Source organism: Sitodiplosis mosellana, unplaced genomic scaffold (assembly GCF_009176505.1).
Source record: "Sitodiplosis mosellana isolate CC-2019 unplaced genomic scaffold, AAFC_SMos_1.0 Smas_scaffold_3, whole genome shotgun sequence".
In the NCBI taxonomy this organism is placed as follows: domain Eukaryota; kingdom Metazoa; phylum Arthropoda; class Insecta; order Diptera; family Cecidomyiidae; genus Sitodiplosis; species Sitodiplosis mosellana.
The window spans coordinates 9,706,918-9,724,879 of record NW_022595246.1 but is presented as its reverse complement, the minus strand read 5'-3'; the positions used below and the strand labels follow the sequence as shown (position 1 = coordinate 9,724,879).

At 35.3% G+C, this 17,962-nt stretch overlaps 4 protein-coding genes across 5 annotated transcripts; 3 read left to right on the top strand and 1 right to left on the bottom strand.

The window, feature by feature from the left end:
- Positions 1 to 100: 100 nt before the first annotated feature.
- Positions 101 to 1,836, top strand: LOC129566353 (serine protease inhibitor 42Dd-like). 2 transcript variants are annotated; one of them, XM_055442205.1, is made up of 5 exons: positions 101 to 245; positions 342 to 448; positions 530 to 1,324; positions 1,391 to 1,532; positions 1,617 to 1,836. In XM_055442205.1, coding segments are annotated over exons 1-5 (1,188 nt in total). In that variant the 5' UTR covers positions 101 to 244; the 3' UTR covers positions 1,760 to 1,836. The 2 variants fall into 2 exon arrangements, with proteins under 2 accessions (XP_055298180.1, XP_055298181.1); XM_055442206.1 differs by having other exon boundaries at positions 135 to 240.
- A 118-nt stretch (positions 1,837 to 1,954) lies between these two features.
- On the top strand, positions 1,955 to 5,908 carry LOC129566352 (zinc finger protein 600-like). The gene is made up of 3 exons (XM_055442204.1): positions 1,955 to 2,765; positions 2,825 to 3,226; positions 3,304 to 5,908. Exons 1-3 carry the CDS (start codon positions 2,747 to 2,749, stop codon positions 5,349 to 5,351), a joined length of 2,469 nt encoding a protein of 822 aa, XP_055298179.1. The 5' UTR covers positions 1,955 to 2,746; the 3' UTR covers positions 5,352 to 5,908.
- Positions 5,909 to 7,509: 1,601 nt separating this feature from the next.
- On the top strand, positions 7,510 to 15,522 carry LOC129566350 (hydroxysteroid dehydrogenase-like protein 1). Its single transcript, XM_055442202.1, has 6 exons — positions 7,510 to 8,430; positions 12,893 to 13,015; positions 13,099 to 13,209; positions 14,023 to 14,243; positions 14,412 to 14,639; positions 14,719 to 15,522. The coding sequence occupies exons 1-6, from the start codon at positions 8,232 to 8,234 to the stop codon at positions 14,830 to 14,832; spliced, it is 996 nt and encodes a 331-aa protein (XP_055298177.1). The 5' UTR covers positions 7,510 to 8,231; the 3' UTR covers positions 14,833 to 15,522.
- On the bottom strand, positions 15,352 to 17,961 carry LOC129566349 (protein pelota). Its single transcript, XM_055442201.1, has 9 exons — positions 17,817 to 17,961; positions 17,602 to 17,709; positions 17,458 to 17,536; positions 17,130 to 17,373; positions 16,634 to 17,041; positions 16,502 to 16,571; positions 16,158 to 16,350; positions 15,930 to 16,036; positions 15,352 to 15,778 (listed from the first exon to the last, which is right to left on the bottom strand). The coding sequence occupies exons 3-9, from the start codon at positions 17,496 to 17,498 to the stop codon at positions 15,666 to 15,668; spliced, it is 1,176 nt and encodes a 391-aa protein (XP_055298176.1). The 5' UTR covers positions 17,499 to 17,536; positions 17,602 to 17,709; positions 17,817 to 17,961; the 3' UTR covers positions 15,352 to 15,665.
- Position 17,962: the final 1 nt, after the last annotated feature.

Sequence of the window (17,962 nt, the reverse complement as noted above, 5' to 3'; positions counted from 1 at the left end):
CTTTTCATTAAAATTTCTGGAATTGTACCAAATTTCAAAATATCTTTGTTGTTTTCGTTAAAAATATTCTTATCAGTGAAGATTCCAATATAAATAAAAACAATGCGTTTTCGTGGTATAAAAGGAACTGAAATCTGGAGTGACTATCATACGTGATTTGTTGAATCGAAGTTGCACTTGGAAAACGAAGCAAAAATTGCGAATATTTTATTTTTGGCGTAAACAACTTCGTTGACTTGAGAAAAGTAATTTTTTTTTCAAATTTTCCATTCGAACTTTTTTCCATGACATCGAAATCTTCCAAATTTGTGTAAATTTGACAGTTTAATTATTCCTTCTAGTGATGTTTCCAATTATTTTACTGTCGATTGGTTTATCAATCGCATCGGGAGCGCCCACAAATGAACCGACCAAAGGAATCCCCACTTTTGCATTGAACTTTTACCAGGTAATTTCCCTTTAAATGCAACTTTTTTAGCAACAATATCGATGGAAGTGTGAAAATTTCACCTTTTTCTCACCGTGACAGAGCGTTAAATCAACTCCGGGCAATATCATCATTTCTCCATTATCTGTAGCAAGCGCTCTAGCACTTCTTTCTCAAGCAAGTAATGGTAAAACCTATGATCAATTGGTAAAAGGATTGAATTTGAGCGATGACAAAACAACCACGGCTAATCAATGCCACGAATACTATGAAATGCTTCTAAGAAACGCTGGCAATGCAGAACTATCGATTGCCAATCAAATCTACGTGAACCGCGGCTATGAAATCAAGCCGGAATTCCGTGACGTTGCTACCACCAAATTTATGTCCGCTGTTGGCTCATTAAACTTTGGAGATTCGGTATCGGCTGCAAAAAAAATCAATCACTTTGTGGATGAGAAAACCAAAGGAAAAATCAAGGACATAATTGCACCGAATGCGATTTCATCAAATACTCGCGCTATGTTGGTCAATGCCATTTATTTCAAAGGCCAATGGGAAAATCAATTCAACAAAGCTCTCACCAAGCAAGAACCATTTTTTACCACCTCATCTGAATCAGTTTTGGTTGATTTCATGCACAACAAAGGCCGATTCAACTATACAACTTTAAATGATTTGGACGCGACCGCGATCGCAATGAAGTATGCCAACTCGAGTTTCTCATTCGTTATCGTTCTACCAAACAGTCGCACCGGTTTGTCGGCACTTGAAAGCAAATTAAAGAATTACGATTTATCCAGAATCACCCACCAAATGTGTACACGAAAAGTAAAAGTTACAATTCCAAAATTCAAAACCGAATTCGAGATTAATTTGAATGCAGCTCTGCAAAGGGTGTGTGAGATGATATCTTTTTTGTGCTTCGAACAATGATAATTTTCCCATATAACTTCCTTTTAGATTGGCATAACTGAGATGTTCACATCTTCAGCCGACTTGACAGGTCTCCTGGTTTCAGATGAACCATTACAGATTTCGGATGTGTTACACAAAGCTTTCATCGAAGTCAATGAAGAAGGTTCTGAAGCTGCAGGTGCTACAGGTTAATTAACTTGAAAGTTTTTTAAATATATTATTTGGAGTTGAAATATTGCTTATCGCCATTGATTGTACCTTCAAATCACAGTGATTGATGTTGGAGTAACATCAATTCAGACGAAAAAAACGCTAAAGTTCCGTGCAGATCATCCATTCGTTTACTTTATTCGGGATGACATTAAGAATACCATCCTGTTCAGCGGACGCATTGTGGAATTCAATGGGCAATAGAAGAATAAAATTGAGTCCAAAACTTTGATCCAATTATGAAACGAAATTTGCTAATAAAATCACATATTAACCCGAAATTTTAAAAAGTAGCATCTTATTTTATCGTGAAATTTCTATGTCATTAGATGAAACAAACCCATGTTAATAACAGACAAACCTTAGCGAAGTGCGGATACGAAAAAATATAAATGTGAATACTGCAAAATGGCTTTCAAACATAAAGAAGGTTTAATAGCACATGAACGAATACATACGGGTGAGGAACCATACCGATGCCCACATTGTGGTGAATATTTCCGAACTCGTCAAGAAATAGAAAGACATGAGCGAACTCACATTTATGGAACACCTTATGTTTGTAATAGATATTCTCAATTATTTTTTTTAGTTTATCGTAAATATTTCGATGTTTTTTCGTGCATTAATAAATAAATATTTTGAGTTTTTCTCGTAAATATTTTTGGTTGCCCTGATGATGATTTTATGAAGTCATGCATACTATATTAGAAATCGAAACATGATCATACTCTTTGTTGAAAACATTCCACACAAAGCACTTATGGTGGAGGTGAATGTTATATCAACGATATACAACTGGTATGTCATTCCTGCCAAAAAAAAAAACAGAATAATAATTTTTTTGCATTGAAATGAAGTTAATAATATTTTTGTAAAATAAAAATATACAAATGATTCTTCTTTTTTTTGTAATAAATTCATCTAAATTTCCATAAATTATTTTGTTCGATTATTCAACTGTGAAATATTCAAATAGTTTCTCTTCAATACTTAAGCCCTTCTTCAATTTCTACTCTCAGTACTCAAACTGATTGGCAAATACTCAAGGAGTAGACATATGAGTTTGACATTTTGAAGGTAAACAATTTGAAGATGTTTGGCTACTGAAAGTAAAACATTGGAATGAAGTGTATTTTGTTGAATTGAATAAAATAAGCGGGTTGAACAAGTTCCCCACAGAAAAAAAAAATGGACGAATCTATTGCATGTAAGGTTGATTCGAGCATTATTGAAGGAATAAATTCTAATAAACGCTCTATTTTTCAGTGCATCAATGTTTGTTTTGTGAGCAAACTTTTAATAAAGCCGCCGACAAAGACGATCACATTTTGGAGCATTTTGCTCAGGAAACTTGTGCGGATTGCGATGAAAACTTGATTCGAATCGGTGGATATTTGTATGTTCGTCATAATGAAGCGACATGCATAAAGAAGGTGTCAATTTCGGAAGAAAATGTCGAATCATGTACGGTCATTGAATCTGTTCTGCACCCTCTGGACCCTTTGCAATGTGATGAAAATGGTGCCACCACAAATTTGGTGACATTAGGTACATGTGAAGCGAGAATGCAAGAAATACAAACAGAGCCGTCCGATCGTCGTGAAGAAGAAGAAGAAGAAGAAGAAGGAGAAGAAGACATTCTGGTGGAAACAAATGGCTTGGAATCAGGTGAGTTTTCCAGTCAAATATTGAAAAATACAATGAAAATGAATTTAATCAATTGTTCTTCAATTGTTTACAATTAGTAATATCAACACGTGAGAGTAAAATGGTGTCAACGGTATCAAATGTTGATTTGGCGATATTGGCCCGATTTCCAGATATCAACCCAAATCCAGTTGTTGTGTTGGAAGATATTTACGGAAAAGGAGATACAGAACGACTACACAAATCGAAACGCCGGAGGATTAATCAAAAGGTTAATGAAGATCTTGGATCAAGGAGCGATGAACCATTGCCATTCGAGAAAGTAATAGTAAAGGATGAGCATTGTGATGAACATGAACCGAACCAGCAGTACGAAACTGAATCACATCAATTACCTCAACAGAACATGAACACTGAACAATCAAATATCCTGCAGTACGTGTGTAAAACTTGTGGGAAAGCATTTAAAACCAGAGCATTGCTAGGATACCATAACTATATTCATACCGGGCAAAAGCCGTATAAATGCAAATTCAATGGCTGCGAAAAGTATTTCAGATGTTTTAGGATGAGAAATCAACATTATAAAACACACTTCAATCTAGAACCATCACCATTCCAATGCAAAATTGATGGCTGCGATAGTCAATTTTCATACCCGTGCGCTTATCGACTGCACAGAGCCAGAGTGCATGGCATAATCACACGCGAGTATAAATGCAAAGTTTGCTCGAGCGCATTAGACACAAAAGAAAAACTAATTGAACATGTGGCGACGATGCATCCACCTATTGAGGATGAAGAGAGGATTTATCCATGTACTTACGATGGTTGCAAAAAACGTTTCAAAAATAGACAGAGCTGGTCATTACATCAAAGAGCACACAGTGATGAATTGCTCATTTGTTCAATCGACGGATGTGAAAAGCAATTTAAGTTTCGATCTATGTTGAAATTGCATCAATCCAAAGAGCATAAAACGAATGAGTCGGTGCAAAATGATGAACGAAATGTTCAGAAGCCGATTCAAGAACAACAAGATCAAGACGCTACATTCACTCATAACGATAATGATACTCGGGCACAGGAAACAATTTGTAAAGAAGAGTTGAACATCGAAATGGATCCAATGGAACAGTCTGATAATGAGATCAGTGCTCAGAATACAGAAGACTTTGAGCAGAATTATGAAAATATCGACGATGAGAAGCAGGTGATTGAACCTCAACTGACTGAGATACAGCATCAGAAAGATAACAATTATAAATGTGATGATTGTGGTAGTACATTCGGGTCGCAAGGTTCAAAGGAAGCGCACATACTGCGTTTTCATGCTGGAGCCGGATTTGCGTGCGAATATTGTAAAAAAGAATTTTCAAAGCGCCGTAATCTTAGGAATCACATTCATCGGATGCATGATGGAGATGGGAAGAAACATAAATGCGAACTTTGTGAATCGTTATTTTATACCAAGACCGAATTGCTAGCCCACATTGATTCGATCCACTTGCGAATACAAAAATACAAATGCAATATTTGCGACAAGGGTTTTGTGCGTAAACAATTGTTAACAGTTCACGAGCGCATCCATTCGGGAGAGAAGCCGTATAAATGTGATTTTGAAAATTGTAACGAACGTTTCATAAGTCGTAATCAACAAGTATGTCATGAGCGGGTTCATGAGTATGAAGAACTTTTTGTTTGTGGAATTGATGGATGCAAAGGGAAATTTCGCAGAGCCCAAAGTTTGAAATTACACCAAGACAGAGAGCACAAAATATTGCAATTGAAGATAATCCAGACGGGAAATAATATAGAGGAAATTATGATTGAAAAACAAAATCAAAAAAATGATTACCACAAATGCGATAAGTGTGGCAAAACGTTTGCTTCGCAAAGTTATAAGGAAACGCACATCATACGTTATCATAATGGATCTGGAGACTTTACCTGCAAAGTTTGTGGAAGAGAATTCACAAAACGGTTAAATTTGGAGCGTCACATGTATATCCATGATCCAAATAAATGGAAATTTAAATGCGATTCATGCGAGACATCATTTGCTAACAAATCTGAATTAAAAAAACATTTTGAAAAGCATTTAATTGGAAAATTAAACGATACAAGTGTAAGGTGTGCAAAGTGACTTTCAAGAAAAAAGAATATTTAACAATCCACCAGCGGAAAATGGGAATACTCAAATATTGGTCAAAAAACGTATTTCCCACAAATCAATTTTTTTTTCGAATTAAGAATAGGTCCAATTATTTGTAGAAAAAATGTAGAATTCAAAGCAGTCATCCGATTCATGATGTTTTCAACGATTTATTTTGACAACAGCAGTGTTTTTAATTTTGTACGGGAGAATTACTGCTCCAAAACTGGTCCAAACTGTTTTAATAATTGTAGTAACCCAGAATTAATTGTAGAAGCATCTAGGATTATTGTAGTGGCCAGAGAATAGTTGTAGGAGCATCGAGGGCATAAGTAGTGTCTTTCAAAAATCAAAATAAACATTTCATGAAATTAATAATTTGTTCATTTTTATTTTGCAACCAGATTAAATGTTAGTTCTATAACAGAAATATATTGTTATTTTCGTTCGTGTGGTAAAGTTCAATATTGTTTTATGAAAATTTTGATCAAGCATTTGATTCACTGTGAATAAAAACAGCGTATTGCATTGGTCGCCAAACAACAAAACACAGCATTTTGTATTGCAATAACAAATTGATGTAGAAAAAACGCAGTGGTTCCTTTTGTTCGACGACTAATTCTATTCACCAGTTCATTTCAAAAAATTTGTATTTGCCTCAAATCTATGGGTGAGATTGAGAGTGGAGTATGTTTTTTCTTCGATTTATATTTTTGAAAAGGCGAGTATGTTTTCTGATGATTCTATTGGCGTTAAAGTAGAGTATGTTGTAGTACCGTCTAGCCTCCGCGGTCTTCATGGTTTTCGCGCAACTGATAAAAGATAACAACATGGTGTCTTCGGCAAAGTTGTAGTACTCGAGGTCTTCTATAACTAAGCTGAAGACAGTTATCTCTTATCTCTTATCAGTTGCGCGCAAATCGCGCACATAATAAAGCAAATTTTATATAGAACTTTTTTTTTCTTATCATTTTTCGCGCTTTTCGCGGAACTGATAAGAGATAAGAGATAACTGACTTCAGCAATGTTATAGAAGACCTCGAGTGCTACAACTTTGTCGAAGACACCAAGTTGTTATCTTTTATCAGTTCCGCGAAAACCGTGAAAAACCGCGAGGACCCGCAAAAAACGAACATACTCGCTTTTAACCATTTTTAAGTCGACAGAAACTTGCTCTTCTCTTTCGTAACAAAGTCAATGAAACATACACTACTCTCAATCTCACCCATAGAAATATTCTCGAGCAAATACACGAATATTTTAATGATATACACAAAATATGTAACCATTGCGAAACATCAATACGTTTTGGCTAACACGTAGTACCGGCCCACAGAGAAGCTGTTAGCGTCGCCGTAAAGTTGATTATATTCTAGTAAAGCCATACACGTTTGAAAAAAGTTGCCGAAAAATACAATGATTCAATGAGTTAGAATTGAGATGGCATTGACTGCTATGTGTCAAATGACTTACATTTGAAATGTATTGTGGCACTTTCCCTATGGCTGAAACTATGCTACAATTTATTGCAGAACACGAGTCTGATTTGATTCAATTTCGGGTTTAAGTTTTCTGGACGATTTTAAATTTTAACTGAAACCAAACATAGATTTGCACTCAAAATGAAATCATTATTTCGTGTTGCCAAATTTTGACTTGTGATTAAATTCATTGGTCATCGTTCAACAATATTTTGCTGGAATTACAAATTGCTTTTTGAACAAAAATCTATTTGGTTGGAAGCCAAAAACCATTTGACAAGTTTGTAAATAAACAAAAAGCTTATAAATGTATCGGTAAAAGTCTGATCGTTCAAAAGCTTCAAGACAACTTTGGAATAAAGTGATGAACGATTGTGAGTTGCAAATTATAGTTGACCCCACCACATCGAAAAGATCATGATCTGCCTCAACGTTGCAATAAATCAACTGTCTTCGGTTTCGCATACAAATCGTCTTAAGTTGAATTGTTTAGCATAGAAAGTATTTTATTTATTCAAGCGACTTCTGCGTTGTGTTTTGTAAATATTTGAAAATCACACCGCCACCTCTAGGCTCTGTAGATCCACGTTCTTTTGTTTATCCATTCACGTTTGTTCGAGCGCCCAGAAGGTACTTCAATATTAGTATTCCGTTCATCACTTGTTCATTGCATTGCACACACATATCGCGGTTGAAAGTATGAGATCGTGACAGTGAACCGTGCGAGTGTGAACGTCAAACCGCAACACACAAACATCGTCGATTCGGAAACATTCTCACCGAAGCGACGCAGACATTTAAATGAAAAACGCGAACATTGTTTACAGTCGATCGGAAAGAGCATTTGCATTAAGTTCAGTATTGTGTGTGCCGTTGTAATGTTAAGAGGTCGTGTGCTCTCTGTATCTACTATCGCGGCAGTAAGAATGATTTTTGTATGTCGACGCGCGCGCGCAGACTATCATTACAATTTGCGTAAAGTGATTATTCAGTGATTTTTTCGACTCTTCCGAATGAAGATTATATACATTTGGTGATAGACATTGATGGTTCCAGTGGTTACACAGCGAATAAAACATTTGAAATTAAAACAAAGTTCAATTTTGAATGGAAAATATTAGAACAGAAAAAAAAACATAATAACCATTTAAGGCTAAAAAAATTCGTAAAGTCTTCGAATTTAAAGAGATAAATTTAAATACATTAGAAATATAACACGCGAGTGAACAAAAAAAATTGTTGAGAGTTTTTTCCTTTTACTTGAAACATGAACGAAGAGTAAATTATCGCAAATCAAAAGGTTTCATTACATCGCTTTAAATATCAAGTATCACATTCGAATTTAAATTGAAAAAGAAACCACTGTGAAACCACACAGAAAACATTTACAATGTGGGACCAAATCATTGAGTTCGTGTTCAGCGTTCAACTTATAGCGTTGATTTTAATTCTGATTGGCCTGTATGCGCTATTGTGGTGGAGCATTGACAATTTCAAGTCGATCGTTCAAATTATCAGAAGTTTTTTGGTGCCATACTTTCAACCACAGGAAGATGTGCCGCTCAGCGAAAAATTCGGCAATTGGGCAGGTATGATAACTCAGGTCATTGATCTAGACTGAAAATACAAGAGGTAAAAATTTCGGTAAGGAGTTTGAGATGAGAATTGAGAAAGAATTTAACAGAGTATTAAATAAAACAAGAAAGTAAAATGTTAAAATGCATTACCATACTATAGCAGTGAAAGAAATATCGAAAGAGGAAAAGCAAAATTCTTATTCTGACAAACAATTTATTGCAAGCCCGAAAAAGAAGTTTTGCTTTTCGTCTTTCAATGGAAAAAAAAACGTTGGAAAAAGAGGAAAGAAGTGAAGGCAAATTCAAATGAATCGAATGAAAGAGAACGAAAAAAAGTAATGAAGCAACAGAATTCTCCAGTGAACAATTTGAATTTCAAGTAGAAAACTTACTCCGTTTATTACTAAAAGAAATCGAAGGAAAAAAACGTAGAATTACAGTTGAAAAAAGTAAAACCAAAAATGAAAAAAAAACAAATACCGGAGACCGATAATAAACAGTCACCAAACAAGAAGACAGAATCTACTTTCAAACAAAATGAAATGCTTAGCATTTTTTCGATATCTCTCCGTTTGAAAGTGATAATCAATGTGTATATACATATGGAGAAGCGATCGCACTAGGTTCTGTACTCCGGCGAGTGTAGAGAAAACTGAAAGAGGAAATTCCAGTTTTTTTCTCATTCGTTACCTGGCTGCTATCATCTCGCTATGGCTAGTTAAACGATCGATGTAGGTTAATGTGCCATGGTCGTTGTGTATTGCACTCGACTGAAAGTACAAAGCGCAATTGTGTGCTTCTGCATTTTATGAATAAGGACGTGAAAAAAAAACGCCACAAATATGCACATCGCGTATACGTTGTTACAAATGAGTGAGCTGAAGAGTTATGCACTTGCATTGGTTTTGCATAAGCCATGAACGCTGTTTATATCTTGATCAGAAGCTTAAGAAAAAAAACAGTTTTTTCTTTTCTCTTCATATTGGAGCAAAGAAAAAAAACAATGAGTACGTTCGCGGTATGATTATAAACTGATGAGGCCGTTATTGATGGAAATTATACGTTGCGATGGTACTTTTTTTGTTGCATACATGAGAAACGCTTGGCTTTATGCGCCGCATGAGTACATATGACCTAGAGAGATGACTTTTTTCGCATGTGTTTCACCCGAAAAAAAATGTATGTAAACTTACTTTAGTGACATCCATCGCTTCAATTAGAGCTTTTCATTGTTACACCCAAAATGTCTTTTGAGTTAAGTAAGTCTTCATTGCCATGTGCATTGTTTACTTCTCAGCCTTAACAGTGTTTCCTCAGCCAAAAACATTTTCGGCAAAATGATTAGATCATGACAAGGCCATTCCGTCCACAAATGCAGTTCCATTAAAAGTGATAACCACTTAATGGATACAAAATATTTTTGACGAAAGGGAAATTCCATGGCACAGGATCCATGTATTCTAAATGATATTTAATTGCATCGAATGACGAAGCGAATATGACAAACCAGAAGTGTCAATTGTTTTGATCAGGTAGTGCCAGCCAGTTTGCAAGAAGAAATAAGATGGCATCTGTTTATCGTTAAATTCTCTATAGACCATTCCATTCAGGTTACTTGTTTTGTTTTTTTTAAATGGTTGGTTGAATGATTAGCAAAATTAGCCGATCAAGTGTTAAATTGAATGAATACACAATCGACCATTGCTTGCCAGCTCTTTTTTCATTTATCCAAACAGTAATAGTAAACACAAACTGGCAGACACAACGAAGAAAAAAGATATACCCAGAAATAGAAACGCATTGTAATGTGTTTGTTTGTTCGTTGCTCCAAGGTAAACAATACCATGTACTAATGTGCGTAATGGATGTGCGTATGCAACAGTTTGTACATTATGGCTTCGTAACGTAGTATGGCAAAGCGGCTGTGATCACTGAAGAAGCCATTTCAAATTGCGATCATCGTTAAATACGATGAAACATTAGACGTTTGCCAAGAAAAATCCAATCGTTTTTCATTTCGATCACATCTCATTTGATTGAAGGAAAAAAATCTGATGATTGCCGAAATCGAATGTGCAATCACATATGCAATTTATTTTTAATATCATCGATTTCTCAGTGCCATTGCATTACCTTTTTTTTCCTCTGCCATCATGAACATTCGATGATTTCGTAACACAGTTTTATTCGCTTGTCCATTCACGATTCTTGTTGTAATTTTCCGAGATGCGCTTTATTATTTGTGACCTCATTGGATTGGCCTGTACATCATATACAATTCCATTATTGGCTATTAAATGTACAAAGTAATAGCATGAATCGAAAAATGCCAAATTGCGTTCTCTCACCTTTTAACACATTAAAAAAAACAAAAAATTCCATACGCCAATTTTCTCATGCAACATTTAATGGGTCTTTTTTATGCAGAAAAAAACTCCATTGAGTTGAGTCCAAAATAAAAAAATTGAAAAATTTGCTTAATATATATGTTGAGCATGTGCTTAATAAAGCGACGAAAGAAGCCGAAAAAAAAGCCAACTCACAAAATAGTGGATAATCGTCTCGATTTTACAAAATTAATATACAACAATTTTGGAAATATTTATTTTTTTTTCAATTGAGGCGAATTAAAAGGTATTACGTGACGCTACGACAAATCAATCAAAATTGCTATAGAGAAACAAAAAAAAAACGTTAATCGTCTGTAAATTAGATTGTAAGCGTTTTTCTTGTGCTGAAATTTTCCGGTTAGGCGACAGTTTTAATTACAATGCCCACAACAAAAGTGCTTCATCGCGGCGTAGCATGCATATAATAATAACTATTGGCTGGCGATTTGTTCAGATTAATGAAGGGAAGTGTTGAAACAGCGATTATAATCGATACCGAAAAAAAACAACATTTATTCAAAATGCATTCTCATCCGTTAAAAATTGATCGTTGCTTGTTCCACTTAAAAATGACAAAAATTATTACTGAACCCGAGTCGACTGCATACGAACGAAAACCAAATGCTATTCATTGCAATTTTGACGTGGTATTTGAAATATCCGTTCTGCGCACACAACCCACAACCACACAGCCTTTAATTGTAAATCAATTTATTTATGCATAAATTAAGAATCGAACGGTGGTTCGGCTCAATTATTGCAACTGTTTTGTGTGTGTTTGTTGCACACAATTTAATGAGTTATTTGGTTCAGATCGATTGGGGTGCACCATGGTGAACACAAAACCCATAACTAATAAACCTTTTTTTGGGCAATATTCTGTCGATGAACATTTAAATTTTTCCAGAAGTGACAAGTTTTTTTCCGGCTTTCATTGGTTTGTTTACGAAATTATTTACGCACCCGTCTGACTGTCTACATGATGATATGTCAGAAAAAGTGAAACTGGATTCCGAGCTGCAGACACCGAAAAAGAAAAAAAAATGAGATGAAAATCATTGAACTATAAAAGTAGCCATACCGTCGATAGTACGGTTGCGTAATCAAACACACTCGATCGATCAATTGAGAAGAGAAACCGCATACAATTCCAAAGAATAACACACAGAAAACGAGTTTATGCGGTCTTTTTCTTCAAAAGCAAAATTACACAACAAAATCTAAGTATAATTTATTGAACGGTATATGGAGCTGTGCTGTGTGTGAACACTGGTATTTCTACAATATGTCGATGATTTATTAATACTTTTAATGGGCTTTTGGGTCTACGTCGATTTAACTAGAATTCAGCTAGGTGAAACAACGAAAAAGGTTCAATAGACTGTGCTGTGCTCGATGTGTGTGTATGTATCTTGGCGTACAGTGCATACATTTGCGATAAAACGATTGCGATTGCCCAACCGTTTAAATTGCTGTGTGCAATTGAACGCGCAAACCAATTGAGCACCGATGAATACAAGTCTAACCTTGTTTTTTGTTACTTGAAAAACATGACTGCATTCGTTTTGAGCGACCAAAATGACAGTAAAAAAAACACACCATATCCATTTGATTTAATGATATTAAGACTTGATGCGACCAGTTTTCATACGAAGTTAAGAAAATCGGAAAACTTGAAATTGAAAAACGTTGTCATTTCGCAATCTGTCTAAAAGTAGTTCTATGCGGCTGAATAGAATGTATTAGCATCGCGAGTCTTGGCCGCAACAAATCCGATTCAATGGCTCGCTATCAACATAATAAGCCTTTTTTTAAACATTAAAGCTTAAATTCAATTGCACATTTAGTAAACATTTATACCGAAATATCAGAACACCTGACCTTCCAACGTGTACAGTGTACTCTGGCACATTGGCCGAGCGTTCACGCCTCATTGTTTTGTATTTATATGAATTAAAATTAACATTAAACTATTCTGTACATTATTTATACCGCTTTGTTTTTCTATTGTTACATGCATTACCACTGCTGCTGCTGCTTTTTTCCCTCCGCTTCTTGGAACATTGAACAACGGCCATAAACAGTGGTAACCGGCTCCACCGATGGCATTGGTCGCGAATACGCTAAACAATTGGCCAAACGAGGCATTAATATTGTACTCATTTCAAGAACGAAATCAAAGCTAATTGAAGTAGCCAACGAAATTGGTAAATATATCAAGAGAAACGCATAAATTCAACAAATTGATTGGAATCAATTCGAATGGAATGGAATCATTTTGTATTTGCAGAATCATTATATCCAGTGAAGACAAAATACATCGTCGCCGATTTTAGCCATGGCAAAGAAATCTACGATGAAATTGAGAAACAACTCAGTGGCATTCCTGTCGGTATATTGGGTAAGTTGAATTACGTTGAAATTACAACGATCAATTTGAAAATGTTGTGAATCCATACCGCGAACTCAACATCCACTCCTATGACATCCAGTCATAACATTGCTAGGCTCATCATCTTTCAAAGACTCTTTCGTGCCACTAATTTAATTACCTCTTGTTTACAATCTTAATAATTATGAAGATTTTTTTTTCGGTGCGTCATTTCAATTCCCATTCGAATTCAATGCTCAGTCAATTTGAGTTTGATGTTCAAACTATTTAAGCTCAGCAAGTATAATAATATCTCGCAGCCAAAACTCAAGTTACGTGAGCTTCGTTGACCAATTAACATTTGCAGAAAACTATCGTTTCGCGTGTATTCGGAGGTAATTCAATGGATTCGTTTCGCAAAAAGAAAAAAACAAATAGTCAGATGTATTTGGATATTGATCTTGAACTTTGAAGTGTGCAAAAGTATTTGATGAAACAAATCAATTGACAAATTAGCAAGTCATCTTCGTAGAAGCAAAAAAAAACTAAGTGTCATGTGTCATGATTTCAAACCTATACTTTTTTCTACCTATATCGATAATGTTCAACTTTCGATTCGATTCGATTGCATAAAGCGAGATAAATGATGATAAGGTGGTCACATTTTTGATGTGAGCAAACATAGCATGTTGAAATCGTCACTAATTTAATTTAGTTTTTGCGTTGAGTTTGATTCATTTTTTTTTGCGAAGATTAATTTTCACGAAGTTTTTACTTCACATTTGGTCATATCGATTTCAACACGAAAACCATTTGTTATCAATTGATCAATTTCGATTTCAGTGAACAATGTCGGCCGAATGTATGACTATCCCGATGAATTGGGCAAGCTAACACCAGACTTCCTATGGAGTATGCTCAACATAAACATGGGCGCTGTAACGATGATGACACGAATGTTGGTCAATGACATGAAACAACGCGGTAAAGGTGCAATCGTAAATATATCATCTGGTAGCGAATTACAACCATTACCCTATGCTGCTGTTTATGGCGCATCCAAAGTACGTTTACTTTTATTTATAGAGTAAGGTAAAACACGGTGCTATGATTCTTTCACAACAATGAGTGATCTTCCACATTATAGCCCTTGAAAGAGAAAAAAAAACATTCAATAAAAAGAAACCAAAACAAAATTGTTGCAATCGTATGTAATGTCATTTATGTTTCAGATTTATGTCAAGAATTTTACATTGGCCATTCAGCATGAGTTTGCACCGTACGGTATATCTGTTCAGTCGATAACGCCGCTATACGTGCGCACAAAAATGAACAATTACTCGACCACCGTCATGAAGGGAAATGTATTCTGTCCCGATGTGGAAACGTATACTCGGTCAGCGGTTGCCACCTTAGGTAGAACCAATGAAACCACTGGATATTGGATTCATGGCCTTCAGGTTCGTTTATTTTACAAATTGATGCACAAATCGCTTTAAACCAATCAAAATCGGTGTTTATTTGTGATTTCATTTACAGTATGCAACATGCAAATTAGTACCGACGTGGGTTCGAACGATAATTGGGGCAAAGTTGAATGAGAAATTCCGTGATGAATACTTTGCGCAGCAAAAACCACAAGATTGCAAATAATGCATGACCATACGAAGGCCATCGACGACGATGACCATGCCGGAATATGAATTTAAATGGATTTTTGGAATTTCATCAGAACATTTAGACTTGAAGTGTGTATAATGATAATGCTGGCAACATTGTAAATACCTATGAACTGATATATAATTTGTTGTTGCTGCTCTGAGTTCGTCAAATTTGCTAGACAAATCAAATTTGCTCGATACTCATTGAAACATTGCGACATCATTCTTCACCGGCCGATTAAAACAATCCTCATTTTGCAAAGAATTTTCTCGACACTTTTTTGTCGGTAAAATTGAATAGGTCTATTATATCTCATTAAACAAACATCGTGTGTGGAGTGTCTCACAAATTACTTTAAACGAAAAAAAAAACGAAGAGAAATACCATAAGTATATTGAATGTAAAATACTGACTATTATGTGTTCGCTGTTCCGATATTTTCGCCATATGCAATTGACATTTAAAAAGGAATTTCTATAATAGGATGGGAGCAATGGGTACAGCATTTCATTTAGAATCTAGAATCGTTTCATTTATTATTGTTTTGCTTCTTTGCTTTTGTTTTGTTACATAAAAAGTAAATATATACAATATTTTAATTACAAGAAAAAGTATTCGAAACTCAATTGGGCGCGTAATAAAAAAAAATAGAATAAAATAAATTAAGTTATCAACAACCTATTGATTTTTGTTTTGTTTTTTTTTTGCTTGATTTTTTTGTTCAGCATGCAACGAGAGTTCAAATTACAATTCGATTGCGAATAAATTTTGGATGAAAAAAAAAACAAATTGGCAGTTGCATTCAAATATTTATATGTGATTGGTTAATTGTCAGAGTCACTGTCTTGTGTGTCATTATCTTCAGTTTCGTCTTCATCCTCGAGCTCGGGCATCGGAAACCGTAAAATTGCAGCTATCCCACTCAGCTGTGCCAATTCTGCAGGAAAAAACCGTATTGAAACAAATAGGTTATATTAGAATGAGGTAAATTTTGATTTGCGAATCGAAAGGGCGCTCTTTGCAATGGCTATTTAGTATTTGGTCGCAATTTTTCTACACTCAATGCCACCATGCAGTGTGTTACTTACGTTGTCCCGATATGTGCATACTGGAGAATATTTTCACTTCACCTCCGGCGTCTCGAACATCTTCCACTAATTTTACATACTCTTTTCGAACGTTCACATCATTACATCTGAAATAATTCGCACAAATCATGTCAATCACGTTTTTTAACTCAATCACAACACATTATCTGATGAAAAAGTGTTGTTGTTGTTCTTTATTGCAATGATGTCGCAGCATTTTGTACTAACCGGAAAAGATTGTCTGATATCAGTAATGTTTCAATTGCTAGTGCTTCAGCTGCTTTAACCACATGATTTTTTCCATAAAATGCACGAGCTGGTTCAGTTTGGAGTATTTGATAGAATTGCTCTAGCGCCTTCACTTCAGATGCTGCCTTTGTGTCGGACAGTTTTGACTGTACTGCTGGATCTTGAAGCACCTCTGCAATGATCAAATACACATTGTAATATAGAAATCGAAGTGTTTATTGTTTTTAATGAGTTTCTCCCATTGAGGTAAGCATTTAATAACATGATAACCAATCGTTAATCAATAAAAATGATAAAAAGCAAATCAATTTTCAACAAATCACCTTTTAACGAATGCTTGAATCCTGATGAGGCATGAACAAGCAAGAATTTACTCCTATTTTCCAGAAGCACCTACAAAACAAAGTCAATCAATATCAAAAATATTCCAATTTTGACCCGTCTTGTTAACTCGCCTTATTGTCAGTTTTAACAGCCTGTTGATTGAGGTATTCAAAGAATTGATCCTTAACAAAGCCCGGTGAAGCGATTAGTACACATTTAACAACATCGAAATTGATATGACGTAAAATGCTCTGCAGAACGGCTTCATAGAATTTCGTAAGACCGACTTCGTGTCCTTTGGCATTATTTTTTCGCTTTCGTGGAATATTCATGTCGATTTTACTACGCACCAATGTCATACTCGAGGTTATCAGGCACACATGAGCCAGTCCTTCTTGCATAATAACGGCACCTAAGTCTGCATTCTGTGTAACATCACAAGCCATATCAACGCGTTCCAAGGCTATCGTATCCCATTCACGTTTTGTCAGTTCAAACTTTCGATTCAATTCCAGATCCAGTGTGTGATAGGCACCCATCTAAAAAAAAAATGCAGAAAAAATTTACATTAAATACATGATTCGGAAATGTTTTCTCTATTTATATTTTGTTTCAAAGTCCAATCACCTTGACATATTGATTCTCTTCGCGATTCCGCCCTTTCAAACGCAGCACACACGCCTGTGTATCAAAATCGATGCTTTCGACACAAATGGTGAGGGTGGTACGCACTCGGCTGCTACTCGACGAACCGGTCGCCGTTTCATTTTGCACCTTTCTAATTGTCGTTGATCGAACGTAATCATCTTCGCTAATCAAATTGTATGCATGCCACATATCTTCTGGTTCTTCTGGCACAAGTGCCACCGACCTAAAAAAAATAATTCCATCCAAAATTATCATCACAGATGGATTTCAGAGATAAAATCAGTGCAAATCAAAACAAAAAACTCACCCTTGCATGCCTTTATCGACATTTTTTGCGATTAGTTTCATCTTCACGAATGACTTTCTCTTTCAATTTTTGTTGATGTCTAAAATTTGTAGTCACCTATGTATCATTATTCACAATAAAAATTTTGATATCTAAACGCCGTACAAATATACACGCTTCCTTATTCGTTTCACACAAAACCGTTTATTTTGTACACAACATTCTCCGAACGAGTCAAAATAATCAAGTTTTAGTCTCTTTTGATTGTTGTTTCTGTATTGGCAAGATGTCCCACGTTACAAAGCGAGAGAAAAAAAGAAAGATTATTACCAAAAGTGTATGTGATTAACTGACAGATAAATTATTTCCCGACCACTGACACTTTTTGCAATGTCAAATTTAGCCGCCAATCCAATGACCACTCCGAATGTTCTATGACACACGATTTGTTTAGAAGGACGAATAAAAGTGAATTTGCGGATTTTCCATCGATGAGTCAACTATTCGCTCAATTTATTGTCATAAA